Below are 14,687 nucleotides of genomic sequence, written 5' to 3'. Positions count from 1 at the left end.
AATTGGCCACCAGGAGGAGGTTGTGTATCTCCCATGCGTATTAACTGTGTGACGCATTTCGTGCTGAATCACAGCACTGAAAAACTTTCAAAACTTCACAAGTTACAAAAAGCAAATGCAATTTAAGGGTTGGAAATTCCATCATCTAGAAATATTTTCATTGCAGTGTTGTTACATCGTTTGTTTATAATTGTAAATTGTTTTCAGTTACAATGTGTTTTTTTTAACCCTTTCATGCATTGTGGTCACTTCATTAGAGACTTCTATTTAGAGGCGGTTTTATCGTATATGCATGGGGATGGTAGAGTTGCACATCAGGCACCACAATGGATTTTATTATAATATTTGTGTATTGTATTTTATAGTTTTTGCATAATATATAATTTTGTTCATTAGTTTGTTAAACATATATTACTTAAAAATCTGTTTTAAAAAAATGTCTTTCTTTTTTTTCATGCATAAAGATGTTTGTTGTACTTCATGCATGAAGGATTTAATACATCACACACTGATGGAACATCACTATATTGTAATTATGTATACAGGCTTTTTCTATCAAAAATGTTCGGGGTCGTTCAGGGGGTACTTGGCTGAGAAAAGCTTGAGAAGCACTGATCTAGCAGATATGCTATTGGATTTTGCCGATGACTTTATCCTAATTGCATTACTGGGTTTATTTTAAAATATTATTTTCATTGACTTATAACATACTGTATGAGCCTGACGGAACGGCATGTCATGAGCCTGAATTAAATGTGCAAAACATGAAGATCACTGATTCGAAGAGACTTAAGAGACTGCTTAAAGGATGTTGAGGGAATACATTTACTCAGGCACTACTGGAATAATGTCCTGTTTTATTGTGTTATATTGTATTTCACTAGTAAGTAATAAGTAAGTAATACTTTATTTATATATATATAGCAACACAAATGTACAAAGTGCTTTACATACAGTACACGGTACACAAAACAGAATACACTATACAATGTAGAATAAAAGGCATGAAACAGCAAGTAAAACATAGACTTAAGCCCCGGCCACACGAGGGCGAAAACGGTCGTTTGCGTTACTGTTTCGTGTCATATAGACCGTTCGGCCACACGAGGACGACCGAATATGACAGTAAACAACTGCGGAAACGATAACGGGTCCCAAGGTGGATAGAACGGCATACGCAACGCTCTGGGGGGTCCAACGGCTCCGTGTGTACGCCCTATACGATCATTTTCTGATAATGATGACGCAATAGCCCCGCCTCTCCCCACCTCTGCTGCTCACCCCCGCGTCAAAGTAAACTGCACACTGAATTCAGATTATTTATCTTTCTCTCGATATGGACATAAACGCGAGTGAAGTCTAATCTGACAGGACGGAGACACGCAGCTCTGCTCACATGCAGCTCCGCTGTGATGCAGCGGTGATCGGAGCAAAACACACACTTCAAGTCAGATCATCACCCTTAGCTATTTTAATTACCTCTCAAACTACCTAAACTAGTTATAAATATGTTTATTTTTACTGTCGACCGAGTCACTCATTACTGGATCAGCTGCTGCTTGAGACAGACACTGACGCTGTTTGAAGAGAGGGAGGAAAAAGAGAGGCTCCATGTATTATATTATTATTATATTATATAGATTCGTTATTCATTTGTTTTAAAGCTCAATAAATAACAAAGAAGACCTTTGACCGGCACTTTTATAATTTTGTCCGGAAGATTTAAACTTTAACACACGTTGACTGGCGAAAAACTCGGTTCCCTCGGCCTCCACCGCGGAGAATAAACAGAAGGGCAACCATGACAACCATGCTTCTTTGCTGCTTTTGTGGAGGAAGTTACAGCGCCACGTACAGGCTCCTGCGTACTGCAGCTTCTCCAGCGGTTGGAGCTAAACGGAGCTGTCTCGTGTGGACAGAAACTATCCGGTGAACATTGCGTGTGGACGGAAGCTTTTTTGCGATTGCGTTTGCGTTAATCCTATACGTTTAGCCGTATGCGTCCTCGTGTGGCCGGGGCCTAAAACACCAATGAAAAACAACTACAAACTCACCTCCTCCTCCGACGCCCCAAAGGCCTGTCGGAAAAGGTGAGTCTTTAGCTGCCACTTAAAAATCTCTACTGAGACAGAGGCTCTCAGTTTCTGGGGGAGTTCATTCCAAAGCCTTGGAGCCACCGCCTCAAAGGCACGGTCCCCCTTAATTTTTAACCTCGTTCGGGGCACCCTTAAGAGGCCTTGCTCAGAGGACCTCAGGGCCCGGGTTGACCTGTGAGGGTGGATAAGGTCGTTGATATAGGCTGGGGCTTGGCCATGGCCAGCTGTAGCCTATATGTGTAAACCGATACCTTAAATTGGGTTCTGAGATGGACAGGGAGCGAGTGCAGGGCAGAAAGGATCGTGGCATGTTTTTTTGGACCGAGTGAGCAATCTGGCTGCAGCATTTTGGACCTGTTGTAGTGCTTGATGAAGTTCTGCATTCATCCTTTTAAGACCTTTCTTTTTTATAGCCTTTGCAGGTTCTGTGAATGGAAGTTGCTCTCCCATTTTGCTGTTACTCTCTCTCTCATATTGACATTGAGTTGGAAACGGAAATAGATGGACAAGAAGATGGATCAATCTACTTTATTCATCCCAAATTGGGAAATTGTTGCTAACAGCAGCAGCGTGTTATGAAGGCATTACATGGTAAAAAATAAATACAAACATATATCAAAACTAGAAAAGATATATCTATATAGTATACTAAGCAAGAATATAATACAAATTAATTCGTTAGAATACACAACAATATACCAAACAGTTTGAATTTTAAACACCTGAACTTTTGAAAGAACATACATAATATTTATCTGTTTGCAACTCATATATCAATATTCCAATTACTGTACAGACTACTCTGCACAGTTTCTATTATATTCTGTTTCTATTATATTTTTATTTTTATTTACTTGAACTATTTTATCTGTTTCATTGTGTTTCACTGTTGGACGAGCCTGTAACCTCAGATTATCATTGTCATAAACACTGTAGCTATGCACACGACATGACCATAAAAGCCTTGAAACTTGAAACTAATATTTTACTTTAATATTGATTAATGTGCACTGTCCTGGGTAAATACATTATAAATAAACACAAACATGAATAAATAAATGCTGTTTTCATGAAGGGAAACTACTGTGCCTGTACACCTGAGATGACAGCTGGTAACCACCAGAGGGCAACACAGCTCTACTTTCCCAGAGTACATGAATTTTAAATAAAAGCTTGACAGTTAATTGAACCAATGCCTTGGGGGGAGTTGCTACTGGTCATCCAATCATGTACATTTTTGGGAGGGGCAAACCCATCTATCGACCAGTTGAATCAACAGGTTGATTAATCAAGAACAGATTTGAGACCTTGTGCCAGGTGAGAGTTATAAACGTCTATTATGATAGTTCTCATGCAGTAACATTAATATAACTGTACATTGTTTGCTTGTATGCTGGATGTATTGTTGTGGTGTTTTATTTGCAGCGGTTTGCATCGTAGAATACGTGATTTATTTCCAACACGTGTTTCTGTTAGCTAATCATGCTCATGTTAATTTAAGCTAACGTTAGCTTCTAATAAATGTAGCTAAACGTGGTGCTATGCTAACACCGACATTGCGTTTGTATAACGTTGGCTTATGTTAATTTCGGCTAACGGAGACATTGTGTATATCTAACGTTGGTGCCCGATTGCTATATTATCTGACTTTGGTAATGAATGTGAAATTTAAAATGACTGTTATATCGCTTAATCTCGCTAGCTAAGCGGCTAAATTAGCATTAGCTGATATATAAAATTTGTATTGGTTTGATTGCCTTTTTATTCCTAATGGTTTCAACAGTGCCATATTTTAATTAATCGTAAAAATGTTCAAAATGTAGATATCTCTTTTCATATCACATTTCCGTAAAACATATATTTTTATAATTCAATTTGGTAGTCAAGACATCTCGATAAGTGATGCAATTTCACCGCTAATTGTAAACGGAAAGTACCTGTCGCTAACATAAATTTTAAACATATTTCCCAAGAATTAAAACAATAAAATATCACTATTAAATACATTGGGAATACAAATTATATTTGTATACATTTATTGTATTACTTAATATGTCCTCTGTTATATTTTTAAGTCAAGACAACTCGATAAGTGGTCATTTTACAGTTACTTCTTAACGGAAGCTAACGGCTAATTTGCCATGCAGTGGTATCCACCTTTTTAATTTTCTGACCAGAGGTGGAAGAAGTCTCAGATCTTGTACTTGAGTAAAAGTAGAAGTACTACTCAGATCTTGTACTTGAGTAAAAGTAGAAGTACTCAGTTGATTAAAAGTAGAAGTTCTCAGATCTTGTGCTTGAGTAAAAGTAGAAGTACCAGAGTGTAGGAATACTCTGTTACCGTAAAAGTCCTGCCTTCAAAATGTTATTCAATTAAAAGTTTAAAAGTATTCTCATCAAAATATATTTAAAGTACCAAAAGTAAAAATAGTAATTGTGCAGATTGGTCCCTTTCAGAATAATACATATGATGTGTTTTATAATTATTAATGCATTAAAGTGTTATCAAAGGTGCAGCTAGTTTTATACTTTTTGGTTTTTGGACATTTTACGTTTTCACCTTGGAGTTAAAGATACTGCCATAGGCATTTTTTTATATTTCCTGAAATGGATAGACCAAACGCTTCATTGTTAGGCCCAACCCCAAACCACTCCCTCGACCCTACCCCTCCGTGACGGAGTGAACTCCGTCTGTAGCCGCACTCGCAGCTCAACGAGGCTCCCTCCTGTCAGATGGAGGGAGTAAATACAGCGGCAAGCTTTGGGACAAACTCCCCTATCTCCGGCACAAACAGGAAATGCCGTAACTGTATGTAATAACGGTTTCAAATCAGGACTCTGTATATATGTACACATAATAAGATAAACAGAATGTAAAACAAAATACTTTACAGTGAAATTAAACGTAACACTACACACAGAGCTCTCCCTCTGCATCTTTCAACTCTATATAATATAATTTGTATCTGCTATAACATGTGCAATATTATTATTATTAATAATGTTCTATAATAATGTGCAATTACATATCTGCCCCTACGTTTTCTTTGCACTACTAAATACTGTTAATATTTACATTCACTATGTGACCGTCCATGTTTCTTGTAGCTCTTTTTTCTGCACTGTTAGTGTACAGTTGAATTATTATGCTGCTGTGTTTATTGTATTTTTGTAACTCTGGCACAACAATGTCCTTCGGGATGAATAAAGTCCTATCTTATCATGACTTTTTGTGTGCATGGGTGTTTCCCGGTAATGTAATGATTTTAGCACCTTAACACTAACACTATAGATAAAGCTCTCCTTTGCGTCTTTTAACTCTGAAATCAGAATTGAGTTTATTGCCGGGTAAATGTACACATACAAGGAATTTGCTTTGGTGTACGGTGGACCGGTGGTGCGTCAAGAGGTAAAAAATATGATAAAAGAACGATTTAACATTTTAAAAAAGGAATAAAGACAAGTATTAACACGCAGGGTTCTTATGGTCATTAAAAACATGGAAAAGTCATGGAAATTCAAAATGCAAATTCCAGGTCCTGGAAAAGTTATGGAAAACAATATTTTTTCCAAGGTTTTGGAAAATTCATGGAAATGTAACTAAAGTTGCATCAAATATAATTTATATTTGATCTAATCGCTGAAATAGTAATACTATATAATGATAATAAATAGGGGTGTCCCGATCACCTTTTTTTGCTCCCGATCCGATTCCGATCATTTGATTTTGACAATTTGCCGATACCGATTTTTCCCGATCCGATCTTTATGCAACGCATTAAGAGAAAAAAAAGAAAAAAAAGCATTCAAGTTGTCCCTTAAGGTTATGTTTTTATTTAAATTGGATATTCTATCCAACATGGATATAGCTTCTTTCTTTCACAGCAGCATTGGATCAGTTCAGTTGTGCAGCATTGGATCAAAACAAAATAAAGCTTATCAGTACTCGTTAGCTTACTGCTACAATTAGACACTGCGCCCACTCTGTTGCCAGATTTGAGAGAAATAAGCAACCAGGTCTATGAAAGCAAGCCCCAAAGAAGCAACACATACATGATGTTGTGTAATTTGAAACTAAAACTAAGGCCTCAGGATGACTTTAAGACTTGAACATGGTCATTTTTGTTTTGTAACATTGAATACAACAAATATTTAAAAAAAAAAAAAAATCCCGATCCCCGATTTTTTTCTCCCGATTCCGATCTTTTGAAAATCACGTGATCGGCTCCGATCCCCGATCACGTGATCGGATCGGGACATCTCTAATAATAAATACTGTATCGTATGGTAAGGAAACGTAAAATGGCATTTAGCTGTCGAGGTATTTTGCTGGTGAGAGATTTGAGTTGCTTTAGCGCGTAGAAGCTAGTTAGCCTACTATTTGATTTGTTTTAGAGAGGCACAACATGTTTCATATGCAGACCTTGTTTTCCTGTTCCACGTTAAAATAAACCATTTCCAGTAGTACCGCTGATAAAGAGTCATGTTTTTGGTCATGGAAAATTAGGTAAAGGTCCTGGAGAAGTCGTTGAAAATCATTGGTGAAAAAGTGTATGAACTCTGTAGTACAATGAAAATATGACTGACAAACTGCAGTTGCTATTTTGTGTTCATGGGTGTTTCCCTGCAGTTAACTATGTGCAATATATATGTCGTTAATAACTGAGCACTATATACCTGGCTGCTAAATCCTCCGAACTGTTGCAGGATGTGTTTTTTGTAAATTGTGTAAAAAAAATGGTGTCTTTAATATATTTTTGTATGCATGCTTAGTTCACGTTAATCTGTCTTTGGCTCTTTACTGCTGTAACAATGTACATTTCCCCTCTGTGGTAATAGAGGTAATCTGAGGGTTTTAAAATAGAAGTGGAGACATGGACCCAAAGACGCCTCCAGATGTCCCCTGGATGGGGCGCGGAGGAGGACTGCAGCCTCAGGAGCTGGCTATGGGACGAAGTAGAGGACTGCTGCTCTCTAGAGAAGGGTTCAGTGTAGGAAGAGCCAGAGGTTTCCCCACTCCCAGCGATACCCTCAGACTAGGATTAGCTCTACCCGCTGCTGATCCAGTGTTCGGCCGAGCCAGAGGTCTGCTCTTCCAGGCCGCTGAGCCAAAGGTTGGGGTTGCAAGAGGTGGAATCCTTCCTCCTGTGGAGCCGCAACAACAACCTCCAGGTGAACCCACGGCGAAAGACCCCACTCCGACAACAAAAGAGGTTAGAAAAAAGTTGTGTGCGTGAAGTGACTGTTATTTAGTTGATTGTTGTGCTTTTATTTATTAATAATAATAATACATTTCATTTATCGAGCACACTTTAAAAACAACGTGCTTCCCAGTGCTATGAGGAGAAAATAATCAAATGAATACATTAAAAAGTTATCTAAGGAGCTTATTGAATAAAAGTTCAAGTTTTTAATAATAAATACATTTTCAAATAAATATAGAAACCAAAGATATTTAAAATGGCACTGTCGTATACATTTAATTAATCCATTTGATAATATGTAATCAACTTAGGCACCCCTCCCATTAAAATAATAAAAATATTAATATTCGAACACCTGAATCTTTTTTGAATATTCGATGAATCATTCCCGTCCCTGATTAAATGTAATTTACCGTAAAAGCTGCTACTTTATTTATCTTCTTGCAGGTTGATGCACCTTCACTCGGTCCAGGGTCAACACTGGTCTCAATGTTTAGAGGAATGGGCATCGACCTCTCCATGGCCTCCTGGGGGAGAGGAGCACCAGCACCAGCACTGGGTCTGTATTAAAAAAACGCTTACATTTGATATTTGATTTAGAAAAGGTCACACATTTAACATCTGTATTTCATAAGTACAATATACTTAGTCATATGTTAGGAAAATATCCCTGGTCCCCGGCTTGAGCTTCAATCTCAGGATCAGTGTATCTGTGATCCTCTCCAGAATGGAAGTAGTCATCACATACAGAGCATCAGCTAGTTCCTGAACAGTGTCCTTCACATGCTGATATCCAAGAGAGGGAGTTACACAGTCACAAGATGGAGGAATAGAAAGCAGTATTCAATGTTTACTTCAGATTAGCTCCACGTCAGAAATGATCATGCTTGTCATATGTCTCTCTCCATAGAGGCTGAATCATCATGTTAATCACATAGCTATCATATGCCTCAAACAGTCCTGATGCTCTTCTAGGTAATCACACATCCTGTCATGTTCACAGCTACAGTTGATACCTTTGTTATCATGTGTACTCGTATATGTATATGTTTTACTCCAATTCAAGATTCAAGGCTTTTATTGTCATGTGTGCATAGCTACAGTATATGTCAATGAAAATCTTAGGTCAACACAATAAAGCAGATAAAGTATTGTTTGTACTGAGTTGTCACTTGTTGAAGCAGGAAGAGGAGCAGCTGGAGATTTGGGTGAGCTGCAACCAGTCGTTTCTATCAGCAAGCCAGAAGGCAAACTGGAAGTGGTGACGGTCCGAGGCAGCAGGTAGGCAAAACAGGAGACATAGTATTAACTAACATACACTGAACGTTGTTGTTATTTTTCTTTACTTGTAAAGCGCTTTGAGCACCAGGAAAAGTGCTATATAAATAACATGTAGTATTATTATTATTATTATTATTTAGGGTTGCATAGGGGCATAGGAACATTTCTGGTAAATTTCCATGGGAAGTTAAGCTGGGGAATTTGGGAAATATTCCATATTGGAAACTTTCCATGGGAATTATGGGAACTAACTGGGAATTGAGGGTAATGTGATCGACTTGTATCATATCCTCGCATAAATATAAACATTTTGTTTTGTCATAAGAAAACATCCATGCAAAGGATCCATAGAACAGAACAAGTTTTAATTATTTTATTGAACGGTCATTTGTTTCATTGAAGAACAAAAACATGAATGTTGAGTTAAACATTACTTCTAGAAATCATGTGTGCATGTGATGGAGGAATACACAGTGCCTGTAGGGGGTGTGGTCTCAATAGCCATGCAGTAAGCAGTGTGCTATGGCATGGATATTCAAGTGTACTTGAATGGCATCTGTTTGAGCATAATCTTGACTAAAACAAATATGCTTTCCCCAACTATATTTAAGTTCCCTGTGAAGAGCCAACCTTCAATTTAGAAAATTCCCAGTTTATTCCCGTTAATTCTCGTGGAAAGTTTCCATCTTGGAAAATTCCTGGAATTTTGCAACCCTATTATTATTATTATTATTATTATTATTATTATTATTATTATTAGCATATTGCTGTCGACAGTATCAATATAAGATCAGATGGAAATGTATGTATCCCCGTATGGAAATTCAGGTGCTACAACAGAACAAGACAGAAACATGGGATAATAACAATATAAATGAAACGTGTAGTAATAGTTAGTATAGGAATAACAAAAATGACATGAGCTAAACTCTGAACAGATGTATAAGGGTTAAATAAATACACATTTCATTGAGCACGGTAAACCTGTTCCAACACACCTGATTTGTGATAAATACAGCTGCAACATTATTGTTTATATGATCTCTTTCAGTTTCCAAGAGGTTTTTCGAGGTTCGTCCACTCAGACGATGATGGGGCTTGGAAGAGGGGCGATGCCTTTCCCCGGAAGAGGACGAGTTCTCCCTCCTCTTTCTCCAGGTCGAGTTGAGCCAGGTCCAGAAACAGCTGCCCCACACCTTCAGACTTCCCCCACAGGTAGGGAAAGATACAATGCTACTGTCACTCGATAGCACCACGCTTTATTTCAGCACACCGCCATCTTCGGATAACACATACAACACGTAGCTCCACAGGGGGTCCGCGGGGTCTTAAAAAGTATTAAACGGCGTTTTCGAGGGTTTACATTTTGTAGCTTGTTTTCAATAAGTATATCAATTGTCCGAAGACGTCGTATTCTACAGTCTGCCTGAATGTAATCATTGCGTAGGTGTGTAGTGTGATTCTGTGTAGTTTATTTATGGCATCCCGTTGGGTTTGACGTCATCTGAACACAGGGTTCCCACGGGGTCTTAAAAAGTCCTAAATATGATAATCTGAATTTAAGGCCTTAAAAAGGTCTTAAATATGACCACAAAAATAAGAAAGGTCTTAAATATGATTTAGAAGGTCTTAAAAATGATCGGATTTGAAAGGTACTTCTGTGTTGAGATCGCGTCTAAATGTGTTTTGGGGGAAATGTCCGGGCTGCAAAGTAACCAGTACGGTAAGAGCCTTTCAGTTCCCCCCAACAGTTTGTATTTAAATAAATCAACATGGAACTAGTAATCATTAACTTTGTTTCCCCCGGCCCCTTATCGGAGAACACCCAGCTAGTAATTTAGCAACCAAGCTTCAGTTAGCGGCAGTCAGAAACTGATGTATCTTCGAATCTACTTACAAATAAATATGGGGAAGTGTAAGTTCAACCGTATTTGGTTGGAAAACATCGAATTTAGTGCTTGGTTGAAACCAGTGGAGGGGAACCTGTTTGAAGCCCGCCAAACCTTTTGCAAAAGAAATTAGCGTTTGTTTTGCTAATGTAGCGTTAGCTAGTTAGCAGCTCCCGCAACAACACCGTTGGACCTCCGGGCGACGTTTGGGTCAACGTCAACCCTAAAAGCGGAGGTGCTGTAGACGCTAAATACCGTAGCTAAACACCAATCATACAACAGCAACGATGAAATAGTGTAGCCAAGGCAGCAGAGCTCTGAATATAGCTCTTGTTACACACACACACACAATACGATTATTCATTGACTTTGAAAACATCCATTTATTGAACTTTAAAAACAAATAATAATTTGAACAGTATCTTTTTAACTGTTGATTACCCTGAACGTATAATTCAACTGAAAAACCAATACAAAAATAAATTATACATTTAAATAAATAATATATAATATAATAATATACCAATAAACAAGATCAACAGATATTTTGGAGCGCACTTCCACAAGATACTAAACATATATAAATATGATAAATAAAAATAAATTAGACTAAAATGAATTAGATCAAATATGCTGTCACTGTCACAACCCAGCAAAGCAAAATTCAGTTTTTTCCGATTATGTTATCGTAATTGTGGCAGGCCAAAATCGTAATTGCGATTAAAATACGATTAATTGCACAGCCCTAACACACACACACACACACACACACACACACACACACACACACACACACACACACACACACACACACACACACACACACACACACACACACACACACACACACACACACACACACACACACACACACACACACACACATAGGCCTACACACCTTTTGTCTAACACAGTTCTGTGTACTGTTAAGGTGTTATGTTTAGTCATTGTTCTTAAGTTGAACATGAATACATTTACTTTGTAAGTAATTATGGGACGTATTTCTTCTTTCATAGCAATTTTCCTTCATACTTTCTTGCCGTGAAATAGATCTTAAATTCTATTCAAAATGGTCTTAAAAAGGTCTTAAAAAGTCTTAAATTTGAGTTGGCGAAACCCTGGAACAGGACATCGCACGCTCACTGCTCGATAGCGCGCGAAGCTCCGTTTACGCCGGTTGTTAAACAACATCGTTATGGGGAAATGCAAGTTTGCGTCCAAATGGTTGGAAGATAAGGAGGAAGGACAATCAATACTGAATATAGTCAATGTGAGGTAAAGTGTGTCGCCAAGGTAACCGGTTAAAACTCAAAGTGGCGATGAGGTCTTCAAATGTTTGGAAAGGGTCTTAAAAAAGATCTTAAAGGGAATTACATCTGACTTCAGGATACCTGCATATACCCTGCTCCAACGTAACACTTCACAACATCCGGTAACACTTCCTGTTAGAGCCAGTATTTCCTTTTTATAAGAAAGGCCACCTAATTGTGTTGTCTGTAGTCAACATACTATAAAAGACTACAATTCCCACGGAGCCTCCTCTAAAGTGACAGTGGTGGGCAGAAACCTGTCAGAAAGACGCCGTCGAGGAACAGTTTTTAACCGTTCAATTACCCTTTAAGTTATTAAGTTATATAAGCCTTATCACGACTGAAAGAATACCTAAGCTGTTAGTTATTTTATTTGAGTTTTGCCGATTTGTTTTGAATACTATTTTTTACTAGTTTATTATATTTTGAGCAAACACATCGCATAACATCATCCAAACCATCGGAGGCCAAGCCACTCTTCCAACTGTAAGTAATATAAAGGAAAGAAAACTAATTGAAGCACATCTGTTTAAGTGGCTTGATAGAAAAACAAGGAAGGAATCCACGACACTTCCGGTTCTTCACAATAAAACTCCAAGTGAACACATTAGACAGAAATAGTACATGTAAGTTAAACGTTACTTCTGTAGAACTCCTGAAAAAGTAAGAAATTAACCTAAAATGTTATTGTTTTGTGAAGGAACCGTACCCCCGATGCCCATTACTCGAGAGGAGCTGGCTCCAGCAAAGGCGGAGTTTTCTTCTGGTTCCCCAGCAAAGGAGATGAAAATGGAGGCGGTCCAGTGAGTATTCATCTTTCACTTTTAGTCACCTCTTCACACCTTGCATATCACAAGTATATTGTTGGTTATCATTCAGTGTTTCCACCAGAACAGGGCTGAGAGGGCGTCCACCCAGAGAGCGGGGGGGGGGGGGGGTGTGTGACGTCACGTCGTGTCACGTGACTTTAATTTTGAACTGAGCCGTCTCTTATAGATACTATCTCTTTACGTATTAGTGACGGGAATTCCGGATCATTTGGCTCGGCTCACTAATGCCGCATTTCCACTGCAGGGCCTCGCTCGGCTTAGTACGGTATAGTTAGGCCTTCTTAGGACTGGCTCACTTTATGCTGCGTTTCCATTACAGTTTAGTAGAGGAGGCAGTAACTATAGTAACGCAGTGTAGGTAGGGCTGTGCAATTTAATCGATCCTGCAATATATATCGATATTTTGTTTCCCGAGAAAGTATCGATATTTCAGCCGCGGATATCGATACATTAACTCCCATTCAAATCCCCCGTGTTCCGCCTGGCACTCTGCTCGCTGCCCATTCCCCCCCGTTCGCTTTGCATGAAGAGCGATTACGTCAGCCAGCCGAGTGTCGCTGTAGAGCATTTCTAGATACACAGACGCCGGTGTCTTCTTCTCGCAGTGAGTGCAAAGCGGTTCAGGAGAATGGCGGCAAACATTCACCACACTGGAGAGGGTCTTCTCTACCGCCGGAGATATCGGCCCAATCCCAAACCACTCCCTCGACCCTACCCCTCCGTGACGGAGTGAACTCCGTCTGTAGCCACACTCGCAGCTCAACGAGGCTCCCTCCTGTCAGATGGAGGGAGTAAATACAGCAGCAAGCTTTGGGACAAACTCCCCTCTCTCCGGCAGAAACAGGAAATGCCGTAACTGTATGTAACAACGGTTTCAAATCAGCATCTCTTAGACAAAAAATGTAAATTAATAACTCAAATAAAACTCCAAACATATTTCATTGTGTTTCTTTTTTGTAAAGCTCTTTTAGTTTTAAACCTGATGTTTATAAGCTTCTTAGTTTTTGCAACAGTCTGTAAATATACACAACTTTATAATAAAATACACACATTTACCTTTTTCTAGACTAAACACAGGTATGATCCTAAGTTAAAAAATATGAGGTTATCATGAGGTTGTTAACATCGCAGTTTATCAGTGGATGTTTGCTGGAACTACTTGTTAACAGCTTGACAGCAGCGGACACACACAGCGCGACTCCGGTCAGGTAGAGACCGGTCTCAAGTCAGCACCGCTGCAGACTCGCTGTTTGAGGGCTTGATAGCCCACACCGCTCCACACTCGTAGGCGGACCCTCCGCGTGAACTTGCAAACGGAGGGGTAGGGTGTAGGGGGCGGTTTGGGAATGGGCCATCGTCACTGCTCAGAGAAGTGCACTTCTCCCAGACCACGTTGATCAGATTATATTCCTGAACAAAAATCTGAAGAGAATGTAGATGCAGTTATGTAGAGAGGAGCCTTTCTGTTTAGTGTTTTTGGCTTAAATGTTACTCCTTTGGACTTGAATTATTGGCAGGTACATTTTACATTAAATGTTGTTCTTAGTGACTTGAATTATTGGCTACCTCATATTCTGTGTTAAGCTAAAAATGCTGTAAAAGAATCTGTTCAGAGCAGGCCACCTGCTGCACCTTTTAATTGTCCATTGTGATACTGCACTTTATGTACTTACGTTTCAAAGGCTTGTAAACTACAGTTGGCACTGTTTCAATAAATGAAACAAATGTTCTCACCACATCTTTTGAGTCATTTTGTCCAGCATTTGCAAGCTGTAGACTCTCTGTCTAGTCAGAGCCTATATTGTATAATTGATGCTTTCAGTTTTCAGTTGAATTAATTCAATCCAAGTCAATGGAACACTCACAAGATGTCACCAAAATCACACTGCCCCTTTAAAATCTTTCAGAAAATGATGTAAGTGTATCGAATTATATCGAATCGTATCGTTGGCTGAATATCGTGATATATATCGTATCGTGAGATTAGTGTATTGCTACAGCCCTAAGTGTAGGCGGAGCCGTGGCGTCATCTTCAATGAGAACCACAAAACCAACATCAGCCGTTAGCTGTTAGCCC

General features: G+C 38.9%; 1 protein-coding gene across 3 annotated transcripts in view; it reads left to right on the top strand.

The window, feature by feature from the left end:
- Positions 1-1,845: 1,845 nt before the first annotated feature.
- The window catches only part of piwil2 (piwi-like RNA-mediated gene silencing 2), a 63,050-nt gene continuing 50,208 nt past the window's right edge, over positions 1,846-14,687 (top strand). For 2 of the 3 annotated variants that reach the window (XM_079690043.1, XM_079690045.1), the window contains exons 1-6: positions 3,256-3,413; positions 6,936-7,309; positions 7,748-7,859; positions 8,485-8,581; positions 9,633-9,796; positions 12,481-12,583. In XM_079690043.1, coding sequence (XP_079546169.1) covers positions 6,971-7,309; positions 7,748-7,859; positions 8,485-8,581; positions 9,633-9,796; positions 12,481-12,583 — 815 coding nt within the window. In that variant the 5' untranslated portion in view covers positions 3,256-3,413; positions 6,936-6,970. Of the gene's footprint in view, positions 2,091-3,255; positions 3,414-6,935; positions 7,310-7,747; positions 7,860-8,484; positions 8,582-9,632; positions 9,797-12,480; positions 12,584-14,687 lie in introns of those variants that run through there. The other variant, XM_079690044.1, reaches the window with a different exon arrangement.

This window comes from Notothenia rossii, assembly GCF_949606895.1.
Source record: "Notothenia rossii genome assembly, chromosome: 6".
NCBI lineage: Eukaryota > Metazoa > Chordata > Actinopteri > Perciformes > Nototheniidae > Notothenia > Notothenia rossii.
The sequence above is the reverse complement of the archived record's forward strand: the minus strand, read 5'-3'. Positions and strand labels throughout refer to the sequence as shown.